Below are 27,920 nucleotides of genomic sequence, written 5' to 3' on the forward strand. Positions count from 1 at the left end.
ACGTGAATTTATTTTTAAATTTTTTCAATTCTAAAAGATCAATTAATTATAAGTATTTGAGAATGACTAGATACATAAACTGCACTTTCAACGTTGATTAATATGTACAAATGTACCTACGAGTACGACCTCAATAGTGAGTGATTTTTCAAATGCATAAGCGTAGCTATACATAGGTATTTGACGTAAGAAATTTTATTGGTTCTTTACCGGTACGAGTATTTATTATCAAAACACAAACGGCGATAAAAAGTTACAATAGCCATTGGGTGTATGAGATATTATTACGGACGCGTTTACGTGGTAATATTTCTTGGCCAATTGGTGAAAAAAGTAAGTAAGTTTAGGAATCCATTTTGTCAAATGACGTAAGGTACGATTGTAAAAATCAATTTATTATTTAGTTCACGATGGATCGTTGGTTAGGTAAATACGCTCTCGTCACTGGAGCAAATTCCGCTCTCAGTCAAGCCATTATTCAAAGGCTACTCGATGCTGGAATCAATGTCGTTGCAGTTGATAAATCCGAACCAGTCAAGGTAATAATGTTAAATGAGTTATTCGAAACACCTGTTGAAAGGAAATTAATATTTATCGACGTAGAAATTGAGCGGCGCGGGGCAGTTTCATTTCAAAGCGTATGATTTATCTAAAGAAGATGACGTGTGGAATATTTTCATCTGGATCGAGGAAAATTTCGGAGGTGTTGATATTTTAATAAATAACGCCGATTTCGCCTTGAATCAAACTTTATTAGGTAATAATCAAAATTACCTATATCAAAAATGTTACTTGAAATTTAATTTTTCATCAATGATATGGGTGTGTGCTTTTGTAGATGGTGAATCGAAAGGCTGGAGTGATGTAGTGAATACCAATATTATGAGCTATATAATAAGTACCAAAGAATTCCTACGAGGTAACGCTGATCGTGATCTAGAAGTTGGTCACATCGTCAACATATCGAAGTAATTTATTTTTTCAAAATATTTTTACTCAGTTGACCACAAAATTACGAGTCTGTAAGAATGTAAAATAACCTAATGAATTATTTACAGTTTGTACGGGTATCGAAATCCGGTAAATTCAGGTCTCAATTTCTACGCAGCTACCCAACATGCAATAACACATTATAACAGACATTTGCGTATCGAATTGGAACTTAGAGATAGTCCTGTCAAAGTGACGGTGAGTTTTGACAATTTTTTAAAAACAAATCAGATGAGTAATTCGATTAATTATACAACTCATTATTTCATTTTCAAAGTGCATTTCTCCTTGTATCGATCCTTATAAAGATGATTTGAACCAGATTGATTTAAAAGATACCGCCGATGCGGTATTTTATGCTTTGGATACACCTTATCATTTACAAGTTTGTATTACCTACCTAACTAAAGTTTCATTCGTGTCAGCAGAAAATTTCAGTGTTTTAAGAAAATTTTTAATTTTAGGTTTATGAAGTGATGTTGGAATCTTTTGATACCTACGAATAAATTGAATGAGAATAATTTTCAAGAAGGATAATACGTATTACCTACCTCATACCAGCCTGCATTTGTCTCCAAATAGGAATTTTATGAGAAACAATAATTTATTTGTTTGATTTGTCTGTATGTGTCAATACACTATGTCCATCGTTATCAATCGTACCTCTACCTTCGTGTTTACTAGTATTGATTGTTTTCAAATAAAGATGTAAAGTAATTTTCCTTTTTAAAAATAAAAGTTGCAAATCCAAGACGATTTATTGTGAGTATCCAGCGAATGAATATAAATTGTTAAACAGACTTCTGGATTAGATTGGTGGTAGAACTTATGGCTAATGCCAAGGACTTCCCAAACAACTGAAGGAATCCACAAAGTGGGACTTTAGCGTATCCATCGTCGATTTCTTTCACTCAAGGTTTCTGCGAAGGGATTTTTAATAAATTAAAAAATTAGGTAAGTACCTACCTACTATTTAAAGAGTAAGTTTTCAGAGCTGCAGTAATACAATCTCAGGTTTCAACTGTTTTCATGATTTTTATTTTGTGGGATGAAAAAATAAAAGGCTCTATATTTATAAAAATACATTTTTTCTCACTTCTGTTCAAAGTGAACTTCAAAACACGAGCTGGCAGTTGAATTTTGGCCAAATAGGAGGTTCTCAAAATTACTTTTGCTCGAACGCAATAGTAAAAAATGAAGGAAATCGACGACCGAGAGTCCTACGAGACCTTGAATTTTCCAATGGCTTAAAAATGGCATAAATTGGTGAAAAAATTCAATAGACCATTAATTCAAAAAACGTCGTTTTTAGTCCATTTCCATGACATTTACGTTTCGAGGGGAAATTCCGAAAGCAATTGGAACGGAGCGAGTGAATTTTGAAAAATTCAAAAAGCTGTATAAAATTGCGAAAAAAGTAATTAGGCTGTCAGAACTGTAAAAATAGTGAAAAAATTTGTATTTTTGGGCCCCATTTTCCCAAAAAAATGTTCCTGTGCACAACAAATAAGTAGCTCATTTTTTTTACTCGTGTCATGTCTGAATTGTGCCTCAAAACGTTAAGTGGCATATGACAAGAATAAAAGATTGTCCCAGTTTCAGTTCCGTAATCACTTTTTTTGCATTTTGCACAAATTTTTGAGAAATATGAGCTCCCCTATAAAATGCTATTTTGAACACGTTTTCAAAATTGGACCTCGACACGTGATTATTGTGAAAAAATAAGACCAAAAAACACGTTTTCCAGAATAATTAATTGTCTTTTTATTCATTCATCAATTGTTGCCGTTATTGGGACATTTTAAAAAATTAAAATTTTTGTTACTGGTTTTAATAATGAGACTAGAGCATTTTATTGATTGTTTTTTTTTTGTAGGCACTCGCCGCTTATAGTCTACTATACAAAATAATTGAAATGTAAGCAAGAATAAGCATTCTATACTAAAGCACCGCATGCATGAAAAAATGACAGATTAAGGCTCGCTTATCGCAAAAAAATAAGAACACGTATTCCAACCGAATAATCGTCTTTGGCCAACTTTTACCATCGGTGCTATCGCACTTTTTTGTATTTTTCCTTTTTTTTTTGGTTTTTGTGAATTTGTTTTTTCGATAAAATAATCTACTTGGAAATACACGAAGTGTAATAAAACGGTCTCCATTTTTCTTTTCGTTTCTTCCATCGAATTTAAGCAGACATTATTTTTTTTTAGGGCAAAAAAATGGATAAATGGCGTGGAAAAACTGCAATAATTACTGGTGCAAATTCTGGAATCGGAGCTACAATCACGAGGAATTTTTTGCAAAACGGTATCAACGTAATTGCTTGGGATAAAGAAGTCGAATTCCTTCAAGTAAGCTCAATTTGATTGTTTTCTTTTTCATTTACCTACCTATATCTATATGAAACTAGCTGATTTTTTGAACGAATTGAAGGAACTTAAAGAGGAAAAATATGGCGGTGACAGTTTGACAATTTTACAAACGGATATCACTGAGGATGATCAAGTACAAAGTTCTATCGATACCATGGCTGAAAACAACACTGATATACATCTTTTCATTCATTCGGCTGGAATTATTGAAAATAATTCGTTAATTGGCGAGTCATTTGCCTATCTAAGATCTTGAATAGGTGGGTAATTTCCAAACTAAATGGGTGTTGTTTTTTTTCAGATGGCGAATTTTCCGAGTGGACCGATGTTCTTAATACTAATTTATTAGGAACATGCGTTTGCGTAAAAGCTGTTGTTAATTTAATGTTACAACAAAATATTAAAAATGGTCAAGTGATTTTGATCACGAGGTAAGCTTATTCTTCGTACATAGGTAGGTATATTTCTACTTGTTGATTTGGGGTTGAAATTAAACACTGTACTACCCAGAGATATATTGTTTTTATTGTAGTAAAAGTGGCGTTGAAGAGCATATAGGTCAAAGAGGTCATTACTACGCTGCTATTGATAGAGGAATAATGGCTGCTGCTCAAGGTCTACGATACGAATTAAAAGACCGGAAAAGTCCAATCAAAGTTACCGTAAGTTTGATCAAAAATGACTTATATTTAGTACCCTTATTTATTTTCAGTGCATTTTTGAATTCATTCTAATATTTTCACAGACGCTTAATGCTGGTCTTGTTCGAACTAATTTATTCAAAAGTGATATAGCAAAAGCGTTCTTGAACATGGTTGTACCGTTGACAACAGACGATGTGATGGAGGGTATTGAATACATCTTGAATTCCCCTAGTAATGTTCAGGTACAATTTTTCATTCAATGTTTTGCATCTTAAATTATCATCATGGAGCGGATATTGTTGATTTTTTTTCTGTTGTATGGACTCAGATCAATCGGTTAGTCATCGCTGGACGAGGTTTCATTAAACAGCATCTGTTCCAAACTCCTGGTGATAAGATACACGAACGATTAGCCAGGATAATAAAGCGAAGACAATTAAATTGAAATTTTCATCAGACAATCAAATTTTTTCATTTCTATACCTATAGCCGTTTGGAACTTTTCGGTGAATTCATATACCTATACCTTCAACAGTTCAACTGCAAGCAGAATAACATCCTAAAATTTAGAATAAACTATAATTAGAAAACCATAAGCGAGATGTAATCGAATTTTTAAATTAATAAGTAAACAAATAAAATAATACAATGCAAGCTAGGTATCTATCTAAACGATAGATAAGGCGTTGTATTGAAATACAATAATAATTATAGGTATTTACTCTGAATATAATTTTTCAGCGTTCATAAAGTTGAATTATTTATGAGCAGGTAAATACTTTGGTAGGTACATATGCTATCACCCTTCAAAATAAACATGTCATTCAGCAGAAAAAATCAGACAACTTGTATTTTTTTCACGTTCACTTCAAACATTTTGAATTATAGGCAATGATTTCAAATAACATCACCACAAAAAGAGTCAGTTTGGATACAAATGATTCGCCAAATATTGTGCCAACCTGATTTTAATTGATTTAAAAATAAGCTTTCATAAATTCAAATAGGTTGGCAACTACAAAAGCCTATCAACTTTCTCATAGCCTCAGTTGTGAATTCGGTACCCGCTTCAAATAGGTACGAAGCTAATTTTTGTGAAATTTTTAAAATTTTTAATCGTCTAAAAGATGGTCGAGTACGAAAAATTGGAACCCTGGAAAGGAAAATATGCTGTTATATTATCGGTGAATTCTTCTATCGGGTTTGCAGTTGCTGAGAAACTTCTTAATATGAATATGTATGTAGTTGGAGTTGACAATGATGAAAATGATATCCAAGTGAGTAATAGTTCTCTGCAATCGATGATGTTATTATTTTTCATTGAATGGATTTGTCTCGAGTAGAGCTTACGATCTCGTGAAAAATTTATATTCATGAAAGCTGATTTGAGAAAAGAAGACGATATCCTGGATTTATTTCAAACTGTCGGGTATGATTATGGAGGAGCTGATATGCTGATTAATATAATGAAAGTGTCCAGAAGCACTTCGTTCTTAGGTAAGTTATCTTGTACATCAGATTCCTACCAACGTATATTAATTTGTGGTAGATTTGGTGGGTTTAGGTTTAGTGCTCAGTTACGTGGATCGAAGTAGGCCGACCTATCAGAACCAAAGTTTAACTGAAATATTTCCATTTCAGATTGTGATAACCAAGAATGGAATGAAATGATGCATCGACACATTGTAGGATACGCTTTGAGCGTAAGAGAAATGTTAAGAAGCTTGGTTGACCGAAAAGTCGAACTTTGCCAAATTGTTAACATTATCAAGTAAGTACCTATATCATAATTTTATAAATTATAATCTACAAGGTATATCCCATCTCAGGGTAACATTCTTTCACGAGTGACATATCGTCACTATGAGCAGCCCATTTCGAGTTCATATATTTTTGTTCGGCTAGCCTCAAGAAATGGATGGACATTGGACATGGGCTAAGGTAACTTGTAATTCTAAAAATAAACTCATGTGCCATTTGATCAGTGGAGAGGGAAACTATACAGAATAATGGCGCCAGATTGAAATTTATCAAACAACATTAGAAAACAATTAATTGTGATTCCTTTCAATTCTGAGACTAAAAAACCATAGATAAAATTCGCCTGATTTTGAAAAAATATTTGATCAAGATAGGTTGCCTAATTAATGGTGAAAGGAGATTACTCTGTGAGCAGATATCCTCTAGGTCAGGGTCGTTGTGATCCGGATCATTACGTGATCCGGATCATGATCCGAATCACATTTGAGTGATCTGTATCCGTGATCCGGATCATTTTCTGCAGTAGGAATCGTGATCCGTGATCCGGATCATTATATCACAACGATTCGTGATCTATGATCCGATTCAAAATTTTCCGCGGATCATTTTTTCACGGATCATTTTTTTTCACCAGTAATGCTGCATTGCTGCATGGTTTTGCTTTGAAAATTCGATTATATCAAAAATTAATGGAGTTGAACTCAATTTAATGATAAAGAATAATTGGTTTTTCGCTAGGATGCTTAGTTTTTAATTTTTTGACAAAAAACTAAAACTTTTTGAAATTATTTTTTGAAAAATTTGCAAACTGTGTTTCATAAAAATCGATCTGGAGGAGAAAGGAAGCGTCCTATGAAAAAATTACATATGACCAAAATTGTAGAGAATTAAATTTCCAATCGACGTAATGTCATTAGTTTTTTTCTAGGATGCTTAGTTTTTGATTTATTGACAAAAAACTAAAACGTTTTGAAATGTGAAAATTTCATCTTTCAATTTCTGAAATTTGCAAGATGAGACTGACGTTTTCCACCCCTGTATAATGTGTTATTGCAATTTTTTGGAAAATAGAATGGAGACTACTTTGTTTTTCACGTTTTTGTTCAATCTTTAATTTTAAAAAAACAATTTAGTACCTTATAATACAATTTCCTTGAAATGATCCGTAAAACTTGATCCGGATCATTTTTTTCTGGAGTTATTCGTGATTCGTGATCCGGATCACAATTTCCCGGGAGATCTTTGATCCGTGATCCGGATCACAAATTTATGAATGATCGTGATCCGTGATTCGGATCAAATTTTCGTGATCCGCAACAACCCTGCTCTAGGTCTATGGTATGTACGATATTCCTGATGATTAAACGGTATTTGAATTAAAATTTTCAGCTTTTCAGATAATAATATTACCAAGGTATCGCAAAGTCGACTTCATCAAGTACTGAAACGGGTGATAATCACTGTGAATAAATATTTAGAACACGAAATGGACTTCAGAATGGATTTTGTGCGACTTTCGGTGATTTTTCAAATTTGAATCCAATTTCAACCTCTTCTGCGTAGGTACCTATTATTTGTTTTTGATTTCTAATATTGCTGTGCGTATTCTGCCTTTAGACAATTTCCAACGTGAGGGAAAGCCTCGAAGATATACAACGACGCAGGGTAGTGAGTCCTAGTCATTATGCTGATGCGGTTAAATTTGTTATCAGTATGCCCTTACATGTTCAGGTGATTTCCTCAATATAATGGATATGTGAACTACACATCAAAATGATTCCGTTATAATATCGTAACTAATTTCCGTATTTTTAGGTTCGAAGCATTGACTTGGCAGCTTTTTAAAATTCGAATGAAAATGGCCACTTGAAATATCTACCTATAATTAGGTCGAAATATGATTTTATAATGAACTGTAACTCGTGATTAATTCGTAATTTGGAATTTTTGTGTGCAACGTGAAGTGTGAACTAGAAAAACAATAATCCTTCAATAAAGCATGAAAGCTAAAATTTCATTCATTTGACTGTTGATTGATGGATAGGTATACATAGGTATTTTTAAAAATTGCAAAATAATTAAGTTCCTATTATTTTTTTTATTGCAAAGTATAATTTTTGTGGAAAAGAGGCATCAATTGATGCTCAATTGTGGTTGCGTCGCTCTCACTAGGTACCTATATCTATAACTACATATGTACATATCAACAGTTTAAACTTGGTAGTCGGCTGTATACGAGTAGGCACCTACTATGACACACTGTAATAGTGATTGTGATAAGTCATTATCATAGAAGGAGGCTACGGGGAGGCGTTGACGTGGAACTTACCGCTCCACAAAATGATAATTTCTCAACTTTTTTTGAACCAATGGCATTGATTTTTAGTCCATAAAATAAGTATATTATTACCTATGTTCGTATAGTAACTAGACAGCTAGACACTTGCGTCATACTTCAAGTTTTATACCCCATAAACTGCTGAATAACGCACTTTTGCTATTTCAAATATGTACAAATGAATGCATAATATACGCCTTCTGCCTTCTTATCTGAAAAAATAGGTAGAGGATTTTTCTATTAAAAATATTATCCTACTTCATGTAAAGTACAAAATCAAAATATGTTGTCATGAAAACTTTATGTCGGTACCTTTCACTTACCTATCAAACTTTTTTCCATCATCTATTTGGAATTCTCACGAGCTCGTTGATATTATTTTTCGATTATACAAAATTGTAAGAATGGATCGAAAAAATGATAGGCTACATTTCGCATTCCTATTTTCTTCGTATTATTAAAGTGAAAATGGTCAGTTTGGTCTTCAAACAAGATACGGTCTTTCATTCAATTTTCAGAAACTGCCCTATTTCGAAATTAAAAAGCATAAAAAAATTGTTTTCAGACCGTCGACCGGAATCCCGGATTCAGCCAATAGCGGTATCATTCGATCAGCTATCAAACAAACACTCTTCAGAAGAAATTTGAGTTGCTAATGTTCATATGGTGGGGAGATACCTGTAGCGATTTTTTGATATAATGATCGAGCATTATCTGAAAATTTTAAAAATGCGTCAAAAATGAAAAAAAAACATCTCCAGTTGGCAAAACTTAATGGATGAGTTTAGGTATCAATTCGAGTATTTGTTCCAATCAGAAATTTCGAAGAGAAAACATTTCTCTACACCCAATGAGATGAATGTGGTTTTTTCTAACCTTCAAATAATTTTGAAAAGACTTCGAAGTTCCGGTGCTCAAAATCGCAGAAAAATTGCTGAAAAAATTGGTATTATATATTTATAAATTATAAATATTCTCTAGAATTTTTGGTTTGGGTCTCTAAGAAGCATTTTAGCATTCATTTTTCACAGGCACAAGGGAACCACTCGAATTGACAGCTGATTCTAATTTGATCAAAACCAACCAAGTCAAACAATAAGATATTTCTGTTTCTTTTTGGCGTTTATTTTTGAAAATTCCAAAAATTTAAAATAATTTCTGTATTTTTTTAATGAAAAAAAAAGAAGAATAAATTAAAGAAATAGGTAGGTAGTTGCTTTATATTAACACTACTACTCAGGCCCATTTTGAGTAATTCTTGAGCCTTTATCAAGTTCCTAAGATGACATACCGCAAAAACGTCTCATTTGTTTCAGACAGGTATAAATATAGGTATCATGTATTGAGCCTTGAACCTACCAAACTCAGTCTGATTTTAAAACAGCCATTTTTCAGCCGTTCTGAAGCCTTCAAAGAAGTTTCAATTTTTTCCAAGAATTTCAAATTGCTCTGAAAGTTATAAAAGAGAACTGCAGAAACTCCAACTTCACTTAGTGCTTTCAGATTTTCCCCCAAGCTTTTCCAAACCAATCACAAACTTTAAAAATTGGCGGGGACTTCGTCTCTCCTCGCGCCAGTTCCGTTTCAAGTTCTCCAACGCTTACATTATTGACACTTTTATGGGAAAACTGAGGCGTACGAATTGGCTTTTTAATGGATTTCTTTATCACATGTTTGTTAGGTACAATGCTACCTTCAAATGAAACACGATAAGGTAGTTTCTACCACGACACGTCATCTTCTTCCTTCTTCCAGAAAATCAGTTTTCATTCGCTCGCCTTTTCGTCGTTTTTGTATTATTTTCAAAATCAAATAGCTAAAATGGAAAAATGGGAAGGAAGAAATGCTTTCATCGCGGGTGCAAATTCTGGAATCGGAGCCGGGATGACCAAACGATTCTTGGAAGCTGGAATCAGGGTGTACGCTATGGATAAAGATATCGATAATCTCTTTGTAATAATTAAATAACGTGTAACTTTTTTTTTGAAAATCACATCGAGCTCGTTTCTATTTCGTGTGCTACATTTTCAAAGGAAATGAAAAATGACGAATATGGCGAAAATTTGACCATTCTGCAAGCAAACGTATTGAAAGAAGAAGAAATCGAACGTACTATGAATTGGTTATCTGAAAATGTCAATGAAATTCACATCGTTATTTATTCAGTCGGTGTTATTGGAAGTAATTCATTGATAGGTAAAATATATATATTTTTTTATAAGAAATAGTTTGTACTTATTTTTAACGCTTTAGTGGCATTAATAATTGTACCTATACCTACTGATGTGATTATTTTTAGATGGAGAATTTACCGAATGGCAGAATATGTTGAATGTAAATTTGGTCGGCTTATGTATTTGCATAAAGGCCATTACAAATTTAATGCTGAAACAAAACGTTCAAAATGGACAAATTGTCATAATTAGCAGGTAGATAACTGTCCATATGAGGTTATCAAAACCTCTCCCTTGGATACTATTCGTATTATCGTACATATTTTGTAATTCTTGTTCTCAGTTCTTCTGCCATTGAAACGGTTTTCATTCAAGAGTTCCATTTTTATGGTGCTGTGAAAAGTGGTGTCGCTGCTTTGGCTCAAGGCCTACAACGCGAATTAAAAGAACGAAATAGTTCGATCAAAGTGACGGTAAGTTCCTAAAAAAATTAATAGGTAGCCAAGAAGTAAAGGATAGGTGTGTCCATTGTAAAATTTACGCATTTGGAAATGAGAATTATGCTTCAACTGTTGGTAAATGGGGAGGTCTAGTCTGTTACAGGGTGCGCAATAAAATACATAGTATAATATCGAGTAGTTACCTCAAAGAAAGTTTTTTAAAATTAAAAATTAGGTTAGCAACGTGAAATAGATGCATAATGATTAGTATATTATCACCTCAGTCCAACAACTAGGTAATCGTGTGCTATCATTATCATCAAAATTTTTTGGGAGTAGGTACTCGATATTTCTGCGCACCCTGTACATATGTTTTTACCTACCTTTTTTCTTTTTTGCAGACTCTTTACCCTGGATTAGTGCGTACGAAGATTTTCCAAAATTCATTAAATTTAGGAGCTGACGGACCTTTTTCTAAAGTTTTTGTGCATCTATCAGTGGACGATATCGTAGGAGCAGTAGATTACGTGCTTTCTACGGAATCAAATGTTTCAGTGAGTGAAATTTTTATTTTGTTTGTCGCATGTAGTTCACTTCAGTAGATCTCTTCAGGACATTTCAAGACTATTTTTTTTCATCCGGAATAAAAATTTTGAAATTATTCTGAAGGCTTAAGGTCTAATGAAAATGTTGATAGGTGTTAAATTCTGGAGAGGCAGCTATCTGAAACATAATTCAGGAGGTAGTTCAGAAGTACGACAAGAAAACTTACCTATCAATACACATTATTGTACCAATTTATATAAATTTATTACAAATAACCAAGTATTTATAAACGTTTTCATGAATTTTGTTTTAGGTAAATCACATTGTCATCACACCTCGTGGTGTTCTAAAAGATAATACATTATTCAACATTCAGCAGCAATAAACACAAAAGGCTCACGAGAAAACAATTGAAAATTAGAAATTGTATCTACAATTTTAAGCACTGTGACATTTTCAAAATATGTATTAATGTACGATTTTTAAAAATATTTTCGAAACATTTTCAAGATTTGTTTTTTAATTTCTATTAAGTATAGTTACTTCCTTGAGAGGCCTCACAGACGAGTCACAATGACCTTCACAGGGCAGACAGGAAGACATGCAGGCAACGTGAGGCAACGTGAGGCAACGTGAGGCAACCTTTGAGAAGCCGGACAGATAGTTGAATGATCTTAAGAGGCCAAAAAGACAGACAGACAAACTGACTGACTGACTGACTGACTGACTGACTGACTGACAGATTGACGAACGACCTCGGGAAGCCAGACATGCTGACTGATCAGTGATCAATGACTTCCCGTCACACTCAACATGGTGACAAACACAAATCAGTTTCTTGTATTGAGAAGATTGCCTACTTTTTTATTTTAAGGAGCAGAAATTGTTAAACAATTTTTGTTCAGGCCAAAAACTTGACATTTTTTGCCCCTTAAATTCAAAGGATAGACAAATTGCTGTGCACGAGCAAGTTGGGCACGGACAGTACGGACACACAATTGTCAGCGAGGAGTCAATATGATTCCACCTTTAAATGTGAAAAAATTAAATATCAATGAACGTGGAAAATACTATTTTTTTTCTAAAATGTTTGCCGTTCAAAATAAAAAAGTAGGCTACAACATGAGAAAGAGAAATTATTGGTGCAATCTCTACGCATCCCTTGTAGATACCGCAATGTCATAGAATATTTTGTTGTGGCATAGGAAAATTTATTAGTTGATGGCATTTTTGAATGTTGAGGAGGGTGGGTTGAGAGGCCAGACATACAGACGACCTTGGAGGCCCAACATGCAGGTTGATAAACTTGAGAGACCAAGCAGGTGGGCGATCTTATGATGCCAGATCTGAATGATTATACCTGGTCACAAGGTCATCGACCTCCCTGTCCAGTCTCCTAAGGTCGTCACCATACTCTTAGTTATCTGTCTTCCTGTCTGACCTCTCAAAGTCGTCTGTTTTGATTTTTGGAGCTTGCAGCATGACCTCCAAATTACTGAAATGAAAATCATTTTTCGGAATTCTCAAGGCCTCCAAAGTCCAAAAAGTATACTCGTATCAAGTAAAAAGTTGAATCAACGTCTGGAGCTTGCATGACCATTGACCTGTAAATTATAAAATTTCAATTTGATTCTTGGAGATTGTATGGCCTTCAAAATACAAAATTTCGAGTCAATTTTTGGAATTGGTATATGCCCTTTAAATTTAGAAATTACAAATAACTTTTTGGGGATTGCATGGCCTCCAAATAACAAAACTTCAAATCATTTTTCGGAATTTTTGTAGCCTATATCCTGAAAACTATGAAAAATCGGACCAATTTTTGGAGTTTGCATAGCCTCAAAAGTATGAAAAATCTAATCTATCTTTGTTCAAGCTTAATTACATTTCAATAGGGGAAACCAAGGGAGACTATATTATTATTTCCACAGGAAAAATTTCCTACTTCAAGAATAACATATGACACGAAACACGAACACGTATTCTCAACGCGTTTAAATATGTATACCTACCTGTTAGGTTTTAAAAATTGTTCGAATGTTTCGAGATTGTTACTAGATAACAACACGGAAAATTTTTTTAATAAAAATTACTATTTCAGTATAGTAACCGGATCCCATTCAAAAATAATAGTGATTTTTACTCAGACAAAAAAATACATTTATACCTAGAATTAGGTAAAATTTATTACTCTCATAGTAAAATTTACTAATCTCACAGTAAAAATCACAATATTTTTGTATTTAAAATTATCCATAATTTTTTTTTTCGTGAAGAGAAAACTGATATGTGTTTGCGAAAATGCATACAACACACGATAACCTATCTATACACCTGAGCAAAATACAGTAGATAACGTTGACGCTACCACGACAAGTCTTCTAAAATTCCATACAATCAGTTGTCATTCGTTTTCAGCTTTTCTATTGATTTCAAATCAAACAAATTGACGAAATGGAAAAATGGAAAGGAAAAAATGCTTTCATCGCGGGTGCAAATTCTGGAATCGGAGCTGGTATGACTAAACGATTTTTGGAAGCTGGAATCAGGGTGTACGCGCTAGATAAAGACATCGTTAATCTCTTCGTAATAATATTGAATAACTCGTAACATGAAGAAAAAAGTATATGGTAACATCGAAAACGTTTTCATTCTGCATACCTTGTATTTTAAGGAGATGAAAAACGGCGAATATGGCGAAAATTTGACTATTTTGCAAGCGAATGTGGTGAAAGAAGAAGAAATCGAACGTGCTGCAAAATGGTTGTCAGAAAATGTCGATGAAATACACATCGTAATTTATTCTGTCGGTGTGATTGGAAGTAGATCGTTAACAGGTAAATTAACCATTTTTCAAAAAGTAGGTAGCTCTACCTACTACCTACCTATAGTTTCTATTTTGAAAATTTGCTTACATCAAAGGTGCTTTTGTAATCAATTGTAGAAGGAGATTTTATCGAATGGCAGAACATAATGAATGTAAATTTAGTTGGTTTATGCATTTGCATGAAAGCCATTACAAATTTGATGCTGAAACAGAATGTCCAAAACGGACAAATTGTTATATTGAGCAGGTAAATAAGGTATAATCAAGTGTTCAGATTTGAAAAGGTTGGGTCATGGGTGCATAATCAAGGTTATTCCTTGGTTGTATATTTAAATTTTTTAACTAGTTCAGCGGCGATAGAAACGTTATACTTGAAAGAATTCCACTTTTATGGTGCTATCAAAAACGCGTGCGCTGCTGTAGCTCGAGGATTACAGCACGAGATAAAAGAACGAAATAGTTCGATTAAAGTGACGGTAAATGAATTTAATTTTGTATTGTAATCAGAATAATGAATTCCTAATTAGTTACCTAGTAAGCCTGTAAGTAAGTAAATACCTACTACCTTAATATCAGATGATCAACACCTACCAGTGAGTTCTGCATTGAAAATTGTCCCTTAAACCTCCCTAACTTTTTTTTGTAGACTCTTTATCCGGGATTCACCAACACAAAGATTATCGAAAATTCATTGAATTTGGGTGCACAAAAGATGATGCAGGATTCATTGAATTTGGTAGATGATCCATCTGGTACTAGCTTTTTTGTGCGTTTATCTGTGGATGATATCGTAGCAGCGGTTGATTATGTACTTTCCACAAAATCAAACGTTTCAGTGAGTGTGATTCTATTTTTTTTAAATTATAATTTAATATGTGTGATTGAAATTTTGATACAGATATGCTCATAAAACAATTTTAAGGGAAACTTAAGTTAAAAAGGCTACCTAAATTACAAGTTGATGATCACATTAAAAATTTGTATGGATTTGGACATTGGTCAGCAAACCCTTGTTCAAACTTTTGGTAAAGCTTTGGTGAATGTGAAAATTGATAGTGTTAAGCTGTGTCTACTGAGGTGTTAATACTTAACTGTGCCTGATCATGTTCAACCTGTTGATTTTATAATTGATAAAAATCGGATCGATGACCCTCAGTGTGATTACGGTTAAAGTAGATGACAAATTGGTAAGGTTCATACCTAGAGAAAAATTCCCATTTTCAATTGAGAAATTTGAGAGGGACAAAACTAAAAGTGTAATTGAGGCATAGCAGATGATTTGGGTATGGGTAAGGTGAAGTACCACTTGTGGTGTTAATTTTTTCAAAGCTTTCTATGGGCTGCTTGATAGAAATTTAACATTCTGAACAACATACTTGGGTAGATACTTGAAATCAATTTGTAAAAATATTATCTTGGCGAAGATTTTAGAAAAACTTCTAATTACTAATATCCGCAACCAGGCATAGTTGCGGATAACGCGACTGCTCTGAATAGTATACCTACTAGACAAAATTGAAACTGAAAGTTCTCGAATATATGCAGAGGTGATATTTCATCTTAATGCCATCCAAAAACCTCCGCAATTATGAAAGATTACGTAGGTATTTGACTTGTTGTTTTTTTTTTTTTTTTTTCATTATTGAAAATTACCGGCTAGAAAACTTTTAAAAACATTAATTTCCATCATTTAAAACTTCAATACGTTTATACGTACATAGGTAGGTATATACTTCATGGGTAGATCTTCAAGTTTTTATGAATGCAAGACACAAGGAATTGAAGGATGCCCGTTTTGTTACAGAAACTACCTACCTCTCCTTATGCAAATCCTGTGCATTTAGTAGGTACATAGATTTAAAAACTATATAGAGGGAACTGTCAACTGTCTAGTCAATGATTATAGAAATTAAATGCTCAAATATTAAAATTAACTTTAATATTGCCTTTAGTTGCCGATTTATTGGAGGATGTCAGGGCTTCAAACCTGAACGTTTTCAGGTACCCTGTGGTCACGTTTGGCACTTTAGTGCCAGTATTTAACATTGCGTCAAATTGAGACTTGGACGCAATGCCAATTTTTAGTGCCAGTGTCATAGTGTCAGAGTGCCAGTTGAGAACTGATGTTGCCAATTCAAGTACTTTTTTGCAGCAGTGTTGCCTGGGTAGAGGAGTTGTTGCGTGTAGTGATCTTCATTTTCCTGTTTTGCCACCTTTTTCCAATGAAATTTTTCGGTTCTGGCTCATCGACCTTTTATTCACCTCATCTGGACCGCGAATCCAAGGGTTCATTTTGATGCAAACCTCCCAAATCGAGTTTGTAAAGAATGCCTCTGCGCATTGCGCGAACTCATCTCTTACCTTACCCCACTCATTGATATTACACTAAATGGATACACAGCGTATAGAGAGGCGGGTGGGAAATGCAGTGCTCACGAAGTTCACAGGGGAAAGGTGAGGTTATTGAGGCGCATCCGTTCGGCGCAAGTGATGCCCATCGAAATGTTTTGCAAGGGGGAAGAGGCGATCAACTTCAAATTTACGCGGATCTACGTGGCCACCAAATTTGAATTCAAAATCAAAATTAACCAATCAGATACCATGCGCAGAAAAAAGTCGCATCAATAACCAAATAAGCCCCTAAGCTTCGTCGTTGTTCATTGACGCGGGGTAAATGGACTTGCTGGGTATCCATTTAGTGTAATATCGATGACCCCACTTACCAAGCATATGATCATAATCGCGTGTGGAAGGTGGTTATCTCCTTCTACCAATACCACCTCTACATAAGGCCTCAGCGCAGAATAATTTGGCAACATGGTGTGGGCTGAACGTTATCATTTGTGTATACTGATTTTAGTGCATTTTAGTGGGAATTGAGAACAGAAATGAGTTTTAAATCAATTATTTTCGCGTAATTTGATTGAATTTATTCTTTAAAAGTCTTCAAAATGCTTTTTAAATGTTGTGCTTGTAATTTCAAGGGAAATTATATGATAAGGGTGGCCGAAAGTTTCAATTTTCAATTCCCATAAGATGAATTATTATGCCGGTATATCTTTCATGTTTCTCGCGAACAATATTGATGGTTAAGTTTAAATAAATAATTCTTTTCGTGTAATTGTTTCGGTATATTACATCTTATTAATTCAGCTGTGATTGATGTTCGTGTGTAATAATCATTTTCTATCAAAAACTTCGAACTGATCGGAATCTGTTCGTTGGAATTCTACGTTCTACGTTGCTTTGTTACTTATTGTCTGCTTCAGGAAGTATGATCTAAAATGTAGTAGTACAGTAATCTTTCAACTTTCAATAATTAAATATCAGTATTTCAAACAATATTAGTTGTTTCATTTTCAATACAAGTGGGCATTGTACTGTCACTATTGTACGTAATTCGAATGAACAATGAACACATGATCCGATCATCGAAGTACAGTACAGGTTTTCTAAGTCTTGTTGTTGGAAATTCGCCGATTCCTGTTATTCCATATTCAATATTACTAAGGTACATAGGTGAATTTCGATCACTGATCATAGTTATTGCTAATAGTTTTGAAAAGGCTGGATTTAATTTAACACTTGTGTTATCAGTCAGTGTTATGTATACTCGATCTTTAAATCAGAATAGAATGCAATTTTGAGCGAGTAAAAGGTTATTTGAGAATAGAAAAGTGATCTACGATTCATGCAGAACATTTTTTCATACTCAAACACCCATGTATTCACTCAAAATTCCATTCTATTCCAATTTTAAAAGCGTAGTACTGGCGCGCACTGAACTTTGAACTTTCATATTTATCGACGCACCAAAGGAAAAGTTTCGATTTAGGTCTACGATTGTAGGGCATGAAATGTAGATTGTTTTTCACCCATAAAATACCTATGTGCTCATTAAATTTTTTGAGTAATTAATGAAAAACTATGAGAAAATGTACTTTTCCCATAATATGCCATCCTAACTTCAGCCTACTGGAGAATTGTCAACGTCGCAATCCAGTTTTGCGCTGAGGCCTTATGTAGAGGTGGTATTGCTTCTACACGCAATCATGATGGATTAGGATCATACGTGCGGTAAGTGGGGTAAGGTAAGAGACGAGTTCGCGCAATGCGCAGAGGCATTCTTTACAAACTCGATTTGGGAGGTTTGCATCAAATATTTGCTTGAATTCCGATTGGAATCGCAGTCCAGATAGGGAATAAAAGGTCGATGCTCTGGCTGGACTCGAACCATCGATATTACACTAAATGGATACCCAGCAAGTCCATTTACCCCGCGTCAATGAACAACGACGAAGCTTAGGGGCTTATTTGGTTATTGATGCGACTTTTTTCTGCGCATGGTATCTGATTGGTTAATTTTGATTTTGAATTCAAATTTGGTGGCCACGTAGATCCGCGTAAATTTGAAGTTGATCGCCTCTTCCCCCTTGCAAAACATTTCGATGGGCATCACTTGCGCCGAACGGATGCGCCTCAATAACCTCACCTTTCCCCTGTGAACTTCGTGAGCACTGCATTTCCCACCCGCCTCTCTATACGCTGTGTATCCATTTAGTGTAATATCGATGACTCGAACGCGGGTTCCTTGTGTGACAGCCCGATGCTATACCAACTATATACGCCACCGCGTGAGGGGAGTTGCTATTCGCCCCACACTTCGATACACGTTCGCGAATGATTCAAATAACTTGGAAAATTATTTTATTTCTTATCAAATATTCACTAAGATATCATATGTAATGATTTCGAAGATCAATTCGTTGCTGTGTGTTTCAATTAAATGTAATAAGATGTGACCACCGTTTTACAAATTAATAATTATTTTAACATGAAGTGGAGAAAAATTCCTAAATCATGTTCACAATTCGTGTTAACATTGATCTTTATTCTCGTCCATCTTATCTTTACCGGCATGCCATCCATTCAAGAATTTGAAGAAAAACTTCAACTCGTTTCCTCAAAATTTCAAATACAGGAGGATTTCTATTCCTTGGAAATAGATGGAGAGAATAATTTCAAAAAATTGGATTCCGTATTGAAGGAACATGGCATTGATTATGTGGTTCGCCACTCATATTTGAATCGTAAGTGATTTTGATTTGTTTTGATTGTTTGTGTGTTGAAACTGAAAGTACTCGAATCAAATATGTAGAATTGTATTTGTATTAAATTTTCAAATTATAATTTTTCAACAGGTCGCAAAAAGGAAACGAAAAGTCGATTGCTCTGGCAAGATGATGTGCTGTTTGTTATCAACAATGTAATTAGAAAAACCTGCGCCCTCGGGCCCAAGAAAATCGCTAAAAAGAAAACTACTACTCATGTTGAGGTAAATTTTCATCATTTCAATATAGTGTTTTGATATTGTAGAATTTGAATTATATACATTAGGCATCTAACATTTACGAACAATTGTTTTTTCACAGAATGGCCATCCTACTGGCAAAAAGAAAAGGTTCCGATTACAACCTAGTAGGAAAATAAGCTGTCCGGCGCGAATGAAAATTACGGAAGTACTGTGCTATCCGGAGTATAGAATTTGTGAAAATGCAAGCAATGTTCGTAAACTGAAGGCTGAAGTGAGTATTTCAGTCATTTAGTTTTCAATTCAATGTTCAATTTCTTATATTGAAATTGAATAAATTTTTCAAGTGTATAGTTATAAAATTTCAGGGGTTGAAACTGATTGAAAATTGATTTTTGGTTTTTGGTTTGGTTTCAATTTTCACCTTTTGATAATTGGTTTTTTAGTTTTTGGTTTCAGTTGTTTGCTACCTTTATTTGGTTTTTTGGTTTTTGGTTACAGTTTTTTGCTACTTTTATTTGGTATTGGGTTTTTGGTTTCAGTTTTCAGGTTTTTTTTCCTGCCAATTATTGCATTATGCCGCCTAATTCTAGGTAGTATTAGTATTATTAATTATTGTATTCATTTCTACTAGTCAATTAATGCATAAAATGTCAAAACATTACACATATTTTGACATTTCTGATGATTTAAATTTCAAATTTTTTATATTTGGTTTTTGGTTAAGTGGTTTTGATCAAATATTTTTATTTTTGGTTTTTGGTCAAGTAGTTTTGATCAAATATTTTTTATTTTTGGTTTTGAGTTTTGCACAAAACAGATTTATATTTGGTTTTTCCTTCATTTTTGGTTTTGGGGTTTTTAACAGTTTCAACCCCTGTAAAATTTAAAATTTTTGGGTTAATTTAATGTTCACAGAAATTGAAACTATTGGCCGGAGTTCTGCAAACTGAATCGCTCGTAATAACTGAAAAGAAATTTCGAATCACTTTGAGCAAACCATCCGTTCACAGCCATTCTAATTGGTCTTCATTCCTCAACCAACAGCTAAGTAATGAACTAAAAGATAAAGTTAACCAATATGTTAATGAAGGAATTACGCATATTCGAACTATACAAAAGTTGCTTAAAAGTTATGTGGAGAATAATGTTTCCAAAAGCATTCCTGCGTCATCTCGGTCGTTTTACCCCACCAGAAAAATTTTGTACAATCACGTTCTCAAGTATACTTACCAAACACGAGCCAGTAAGATAGATCAAGTTGCTTTACAAAAAAAAATTGAAGACTGGGATGCTTCTGTTCCTGGTAACTATTATTATCGTTGGCATAATGAAAGTATGTCACAGACCTTCATGTTATGTGTTCAATTAGAAGAGCATCAACATTTATTGAAAAGATACAGATCTGTAGTATTGTTGGATGCGACGTATAAAACAAGCCGATATGCATTGCCTTTATTTAGTCTTGTTGTAAAAACAAATGTTGGCTACATTGTATGCGGCATTTTTATAATTCAGTATGAAAATAGCAAAAGTATCGCGGAAGCTCTCAATGTATTTAAGCAGTGGAATTCTGAATGGGTGCCGGAATATTTTATTGTAGATTTTTCGGAGGCGGAGATGAATGCAATTGAGAGTACATTTACTTTTGTCAAAATTTATATTTGCGATTTCCACAGAGAACAAAGTTGGACAAGGTGGTTTTCCAAAAAAGAAAATGTGCAAGACTCTTCTGATTCCGATAAACTGAAACTACTATTTCGTAAATTAGCTACCTCAAAAACGGAAACAGAATTCGAAAGTAACTTGCTGATACTTATGAATACTGAAGAATACACTAGGAATCCAAAAGTGGAAAAATACTTGAAAAACACTTGGTTACCTCATAAAGATAAGTGGACTCAGGCGTTTTTTGATCAAAAATATTCGGTCATCATAAGGACAAACAATGGTATAGAATCTCAAAATAAACTGATAAAGTATTCGTACTTGAAGCTTCATGTAGATAAATCACTCTGTGGTGTATTGGATGTTCTCATTACTGATTTTTTTATTGATGAAATCAAAAAATACCAAGTAGCAAACAGTCGCCTTAGTGAAAATTGCAAGCAATATGACAAAGAAATCCCAGAATACCTGCATAATAGGCCTGTTGATTTCATCAGACACGAATATGCTCGATATGCGTCTGGTAAAACCTTCGATAAAGATGATATTAGTGTGTTGAATAATGCAGAATCATCTAAATGCATCTGTCTGGTTAGAAGCGAAGAATCGCCAACGAACTTTTATTATATTGATTTTGATGTTCCTAATTGTACATGTGAAGATTTTTTTAGGCATTTTTTCCCATGTAAGCATATGTTTGCTGTGTTTCAATTTTTACCTGAGCAGTTTTCCTTTGAAAAGTCTTTACCTCCATCCTATTTGAATAGTCCGTTCTTGACTATTGATGAAAAGTTTTCTTTTTTTGAGACAGAGTTTTAGTCTAATTCTGGTACATCTGCTGATGAAACAACTAATGGTGTTCCATCATCAAGGGTGTCCAGTTTAGATTTGGTTGCTACTGATACCTCTGTTGATGGGACAAATGTGGATGTTCCACTGGCAGATGTGTCAGAATTAGCCAAAAATTCTGCTTCAAAAGAGAGGCTTTCTCTTCTCAAAAAATTGAAAGAACAAGCCAAAGATATTTCCGATAAAGTTTTTCTAATCCCAAGGTGCTCGCAATCCAATTGTAATGATGATCTCCTTAATCTTGTTCAAAAAATGTCAGAAATTCAGCTCTTAATTAATTCTCAAATTTCCGTTGAACCTAGCAGTAGTATTGCTATTATACCTCGTGAGTATCAGCCAATGAGTGTATCTGATTTGCCGAAGAAAAAAAAAAAATCCTCCAAACCTAAAGATTCCAAAGATGGAAATTAATAATGACTAATTAATATTCTGTTTCGTGTTTAAAAACAGAAAAATATTGTACTGACGAGTTTGTTTAATTTTAAGAGAAATATTCTGTTCTATTTTTTAAAAAACAGAAATATTGTACTGACGAGTTTGTTTAATTTTAAGAGAAATATTCTGTTCTATTTTTTAAAAAACAGAAATATTGTACTGACGAGTTTGTTTAATTTTAAGAGAAATATTCTATCTGTTCTATTTTTAAAAAACAGAAATATTCAATATTGTACTGACGATGTTTGTTTAATTTTTAAAGAAATATTCTGTTTCATGTTTAAAAGTTGAAAAACAGAAATATTGTGCCAATGAGTTTGATTAGTTTTAAGAAATTGTAGATAATTGCTTTGCATGCTGTTTTTCCATTTGTTTATGTTTGGAATTTATAATTATAACTTTTCGATTGTTTCTTCGCCAATTAAATGGTTTTTTACTTTGTATCTAGTGGATTTATTTTATTTTCATACTACAGCTAGTCTAGCTTCTTGTTCCTTTAGTTCATCACTAAAAGAGGAAAGGAAAGATGAGATTGGACATATTTTGTTGAATAATTAAACAAAGTAGAAATTACAACAAAATTTAATTGAAAAGTAGCGGTATTATGTGATAATTGAATTTAATACGAGGACGACTAAACTAAACGTATATGTTTACGTTTACGCGTAAGGTTCAACATTTCATTTCATTTAACCAAGTCCGGGAGTCGGGAATCGTTATAACTGAGTCATTGACGAACGAGTATCGAAGTGTGGGGCGAATAGCAAGTCCCCCGCGTGAGACATAATTTCAATGCAATAAAGCGGCTGTTAGTTGATTGCTCATTCATTTTGACTTTTGAGCATGCATCACTAAACTTTTTAGAAACTCGTAATTATTTTTTGAAGATTTTTTTTTCTCTGAAATTATTATCTAAGTATCCCACTGAAGAAATTTTTTAATTTATTCAATTCCAATTTTCAATTTTTTTCTTTATAAAAAACACTATTTTTTACAATATTGTTTCTAAAAAGAGGGGTTCCAATTTTTCATTTTTTTCTCGATGAAAATTTTCAAGGGTATAAACCTCAAAATTTAAAATATTTCTCAAAAAAAAAAGAATTTGTGAGATGGAAGCATTCACTGGAGCTTAAGAAAAAGTTGCAATAAGGTTTCAAAGCAAATTTTTCTCATAGGTATTCAAAAAAAAAAAAAAAAAAAATGAAAATATCAAGTATTGATAATGCTGATTCTAAAAAGTTTTCTTCAAGTTGAGTTTTTTTTCAAAAATCATAGATTTTTTCAAAAAGAATATATTTTGTTTAAGTAAATAAGCAGGTAAGCATAAAAATGTTAAAGTTTGAATTTTTTTCTCAAAAAATTTTTCAAAGGTATAGGGTTTAAGAATTTTGAATAAGTACCTATTTTAAAAAAAAGTAATTTAGATTTGTTGGAAAAGCGCCTGTTCTTTTTTTTGAAAAGAAAATAATTACACAATGAAGAAATTTTAAAAGTTTTATTTCGTATTGTGTACTTGTATGTTCTTTTGGATGGATCGCGAAAAAAAAATTTGAATGATTTTGAGAAAATTCAGTGGAGACCTCCATTTTAAGTTGAAATTCACTCAGAAAAATTTTCAGTTTCGGAGGTTCCCCTGAAGGATGAATATTAGTCCTCAAAGAGGGAGAATATTCAAAAAATCTTGGGTTTTCTGCTCTGGCCTCTACCCAACCTGTTTTGGAAAAAATTGTCCTGTTCCAAAAGATAGAATTTGGGAGTCTGAGTCGATCTTTTGGCACACCAGCATCACTCACGCGTTTCAATGTTTTGACATATACCTAATCAATGCAAAATGTTTGCGAAGAAAAAATTCTCAAAATTCAAATTTATCCAAAAATAGATTTTAAAATTTCCAATCTCTCAACAGAACTATGAAAGTGCCAATGGATTTTGAAGGCTATGGTCTACATAGACGCAAAATCTTGAATACTTAATTACTTATCTTTTAGAACTGGGCCATTTTCTCTAAAACCACCCACCAACTCATTCATTGTTAGGTTATAATTAAACCACCCTACCAACAAACTTGATTTCAAACTTTTGATGCATAAAAATTTTTTGAACTTAATTTTAAATTAAAATTCAATTTTTAAAAAATCTGAAATTTTGCGATTTTTTTTACTTTTAATGTTCAATCAAAGTTTTAAACAGCAAAAAAAGTTTTTTGTTGTTTAAAACTAAAAAATTGAGACTTGTGTTATTAGAAAATTTCTCCAGTGCCAACATTTTTTTGAATTTTCTTTATTTTTTGCTACTTTGGATATAATTAGTGAAATACTTGCATCTACGAGTAGTATCCGATCTATCGGGTATATGGGTTCAAAATAGTGTTATCTGGTACAGGTCTGGGTGAGGGGATTCCTGGTTTAATTTTTTCAGGTAAGTACGCGGGTGCACACATGATCGGTAGATTTTTGTTCGGGTACTCGGGTGTGGGTTCAAAGCCCTGGAGGATGTTCTGGATGCCAAATATTTTATTGTGTTAGATATGTATCATGGTTATGTACCTACATGCAGGTAAAAATTGCAAAAGGCTCCTGTAATAAAACTGAATTTACTATTCCTGATGAGACTAGAGAATATACTCCAATGTGTTTTGGTTTTTAAAATATTCCGACAGTAGGCAGACAGCTAAATTATATATGTACCTTACCTACGATCTGGCTGAAGCAGCATCTGTCCAACCATCGTCCATTAAAAAGGAAATGTGACGTTTCAGTTGACTAGACCCCTCAAGAATATAAAAAAAATTTCTTATTTGTTACTACCGCACCGCCACCATTTTGGAATAAATGCCATCAACTGTGGCAAAAATCAATTCAAAAATGTCAAAAAACAAAGTATTTTTGAGTTTAGCCCATTTATATCTTGCTTCACAAATTTTAAATTTTGTTCTAGGTAAATTACATTGTCATAACACCTCGTGGTCATGAGCTAAAAAAATATGTGAGTAAACTTTTTTCACCCCGAAAGCATTGTACACTTCAAGCACATCACAGAACAATAAAAACCATAGGTATTAGGTAAGTAGAAATTTTACCTACATATAATTTTACTATGTATTTTCCCAGCACATTTAAATAAACCTGTTGCGTTTAAAAAATTGTTTGTAATGTATCGAGATTTATTTTCTTTAATTATGGGTAGTGGGAAAGTACTTATCTTCATACTTGCTTATCTATACAATAAAAAAAGACCTACTTAAATTCCCGGAAAGTGTCTTCATGATAAAAGCTACTCTACTAGACTGACGCACTTCGACTCCAAGAATTCTGTACATAGGTATCTAAATGTACATAGGTAATTAGGTACCTATATCTAAAGTTGCATGTTGTTATGGCTGAATGAAATATACGAGTAAGCGAACATAGGTATAACATTTGTTAGAAACTTTCAATTTTAGATACAAAAATCGCGGGGGTGCTAGATAACTAGCAAACCCCTGGTATGTGTTCCAGAAAACTGACGCAATACTCAATACTACACCTTTGAACAAAACACAGTAACGTTGTTGATGCCACGACAAGTCTTCTGATTCCATAAAGTCAGTTGTCATTCGTTTTCGGCAGTTTTTTTAATATCAGTTAAACAAATTGGTGAAATGGAAAAATGGGAAGGAAAAAATGCCTTCATCGCGGGTGCAAATTCTGGAATCGGAGCTGGCATGACTAAACGATTTTTGGAAGCTGGAATCAGGGTGTACGCGCTAGATAAAGACATCGACAATCTCTTCGTAATAATTTGATATGTAACTCGTATAACTTGAAGAAAAAAGTAACCAACATCGAACACGTTTCTATTTCGTACTTTGCATTTTAAGGAGATGAAAAACGACGAATGTGGAGAAAATCTGACTATTTTGCAAGCAAATGTGCTGAAAGAAGAAGAAATCGAACGTACCGTAAAATGGTTGTCAGAAAATGTCGATGAAATACACATCGTCATTTACTCTGTCGGTGTGATTGGAAGTAGATCGTTAACAGGTAAATTACCTAACCATTTTTCAAGAAGTAGGTATAGGTAGTTTCCATTTTGAAGATTTGCTAACATCATGGGTGCTTTTGTAACCAATTTTAGAAGGAGATTTTCTCGAATGGCAGAACATGATGAATGTAAATTTAATCGGTTTATGCATTTGTATGAAAGCCATTACAAATTTAATGCTGAAACAGAATGTCCAGAACGGACAAATTGTTATAATGAGCAGGTAAATGAGTAAACAAGTGCTCAGATTTGAAAAGGTTAAGTGTGTACCTATCAACGTTTTTCCTTGGTCGTATTTTTAAATTTTTAAATTAGTTCAGCGGCGATAGAAACGTTATATTTGCAAGAATTCAACTTTTATGGTGCTATCAAAAACGCGTGCGCTGCTGTAGCTCGAGGATTACAGCGCGAGATAAAAGAACGAAATAGTTCGATTAAAGTGACGGTAAGTGAATATTACCTACCATTGTATTTTAATCAGAATAAGTAATGTGCCTATGAGTAGGTAGAAGTACCTACTATACTTTGATATGTATCAGATGATCAATACCTACCTATGAGTTTAGCATTAAAAATTATCCCTCAAACTTTCCTACCTACCTCTTTTTTCGTAGACTCTTTATCCGGGATTTACGCGCACAAAGATTATCCAGAATTCATTAAATTTGGTAGCAGACCCACCTGGTACCAGGTTTTTTGTGCTTTTATCTGTGGATGATATCGTGGCGGCGGTCGATTATGTACTGTCTACAAAATCAAACGTTTCAGTGAGTGTGATTCTGTTTTATTTTAAAATATTTATATTGACTTATTTCATACATTTAAAGAAACAGATTCGTATCGTAGTATCATGTTATAACAATCGACTCCCTTACTAAAAACTGTCACAAGGGAAATGAATCCATCTGATCACTGATCAGAGCTGAATAGATCAATTTCATCCAACCAAAACGCTGATTAAACTGGCCTGGATCAAAGAAATATCCTAAGCAGATCTGATCCCTGAAGCCTTATTTTTTTTTAAGCAATCAGTATTTTTTATTAAGAAATTGTGACTTTTCAGCGAAAAAAAAATATCTGTGATAAGTAGGTAACTTTTATTCTTCTTTTGATAATGTCGATTTTCAACCAAATCCAATTTACCTATTCCTAACAGCTTGGCAATCAAGAGATACTAAAATTCTTCAAAAATAGACGCCGTTCAATAATTTTTCACTCAGTTTCATAATTTTTTTTCAGATAAATCGTATTGTCATTACACCTCGTGGTTATGTAAGAGATGATACGGGAACGGCTGCTTTTTTCCAACAACAACAGCAGCAGTAAATACGAAAGACTCGTCGGAAAAATATTAAAATTGGAAATTTTACTAGACCAACGATTTCACAATAAGTAAATTATATATTTTCCCAGCACATTTAAATGTATCAACTGTATCTTGAAAATTACATTGAAATATTTTGAGATTTATTTCATGATTTCTTTGTACCTATAGCTGTACAGTGTACTACACAATCGTATGAATATTTCGCATGTCTG

General features: G+C 33.4%; 7 protein-coding genes across 7 annotated transcripts; all 7 read left to right on the top strand.

Moving 5' to 3' along the window:
- The first annotated feature begins 105 nt into the window (after positions 1-105).
- Positions 106-1,741, top strand: LOC135840091 (dehydrogenase/reductase SDR family member 11-like). The gene is made up of 7 exons (XM_065356433.1): positions 106-333; positions 405-539; positions 604-757; positions 839-968; positions 1,059-1,188; positions 1,268-1,375; positions 1,455-1,741. Exons 1-7 carry the CDS (start codon positions 274-276, stop codon positions 1,494-1,496), a joined length of 759 nt encoding a protein of 252 aa, XP_065212505.1. The 5' UTR covers positions 106-273; the 3' UTR covers positions 1,497-1,741.
- Positions 1,742-3,144: 1,403 nt separating this feature from the next.
- LOC135840089 (dehydrogenase/reductase SDR family member 11-like) lies at positions 3,145-4,760 on the top strand. Its single transcript, XM_065356431.1, has 6 exons — positions 3,145-3,344; positions 3,427-3,592; positions 3,667-3,796; positions 3,898-4,027; positions 4,111-4,251; positions 4,338-4,760. Exons 1-6 carry the CDS (start codon positions 3,213-3,215, stop codon positions 4,452-4,454), a joined length of 816 nt encoding a protein of 271 aa, XP_065212503.1. The 5' UTR covers positions 3,145-3,212; the 3' UTR covers positions 4,455-4,760.
- Positions 4,761-4,889: 129 nt separating this feature from the next.
- Positions 4,890-7,782, top strand: LOC135840092 (uncharacterized oxidoreductase SAS2370-like). Its single transcript, XM_065356434.1, has 6 exons — positions 4,890-5,286; positions 5,353-5,506; positions 5,651-5,780; positions 7,160-7,289; positions 7,388-7,501; positions 7,586-7,782. Exons 1-6 carry the CDS (start codon positions 5,137-5,139, stop codon positions 7,613-7,615), a joined length of 708 nt encoding a protein of 235 aa, XP_065212506.1. The 5' UTR covers positions 4,890-5,136; the 3' UTR covers positions 7,616-7,782.
- Positions 7,783-9,818: 2,036 nt separating this feature from the next.
- On the top strand, positions 9,819-11,772 carry LOC135840090 (dehydrogenase/reductase SDR family member 11-like). The gene is made up of 6 exons (XM_065356432.1): positions 9,819-10,061; positions 10,142-10,304; positions 10,408-10,537; positions 10,626-10,755; positions 11,124-11,276; positions 11,582-11,772. The coding sequence occupies exons 1-6, from the start codon at positions 9,930-9,932 to the stop codon at positions 11,651-11,653; spliced, it is 780 nt and encodes a 259-aa protein (XP_065212504.1). The 5' UTR covers positions 9,819-9,929; the 3' UTR covers positions 11,654-11,772.
- Positions 11,773-13,665: 1,893 nt separating this feature from the next.
- Positions 13,666-16,468, top strand: LOC135842016 (dehydrogenase/reductase SDR family member 11-like). The gene is made up of 4 exons (XM_065359285.1): positions 13,666-13,854; positions 13,943-14,105; positions 14,213-14,571; positions 14,742-16,468. Exons 1-3 carry the CDS (start codon positions 13,723-13,725, stop codon positions 14,344-14,346), a joined length of 429 nt encoding a protein of 142 aa, XP_065215357.1. The 5' UTR covers positions 13,666-13,722; the 3' UTR covers positions 14,347-14,571; positions 14,742-16,468.
- A 452-nt stretch (positions 16,469-16,920) lies between these two features.
- On the top strand, positions 16,921-22,348 carry LOC135842015 (uncharacterized). Its single transcript, XM_065359284.1, has 4 exons — positions 16,921-19,185; positions 19,297-19,430; positions 19,528-19,680; positions 20,325-22,348. Exons 1-4 carry the CDS (start codon positions 18,930-18,932, stop codon positions 21,891-21,893), a joined length of 2,112 nt encoding a protein of 703 aa, XP_065215356.1. The 5' UTR covers positions 16,921-18,929; the 3' UTR covers positions 21,894-22,348.
- Positions 22,349-25,805: 3,457 nt separating this feature from the next.
- On the top strand, positions 25,806-27,851 carry LOC135842017 (farnesol dehydrogenase-like). The gene is made up of 6 exons (XM_065359286.1): positions 25,806-26,130; positions 26,218-26,380; positions 26,475-26,604; positions 26,697-26,826; positions 26,996-27,148; positions 27,621-27,851. The coding sequence occupies exons 1-6, from the start codon at positions 25,999-26,001 to the stop codon at positions 27,705-27,707; spliced, it is 795 nt and encodes a 264-aa protein (XP_065215358.1). The 5' UTR covers positions 25,806-25,998; the 3' UTR covers positions 27,708-27,851.
- Positions 27,852-27,920: the final 69 nt, after the last annotated feature.

This window comes from Planococcus citri, chromosome 3, assembly GCF_950023065.1.
Source record: "Planococcus citri chromosome 3, ihPlaCitr1.1, whole genome shotgun sequence".
Taxonomy (NCBI): domain Eukaryota; kingdom Metazoa; phylum Arthropoda; class Insecta; order Hemiptera; family Pseudococcidae; genus Planococcus; species Planococcus citri.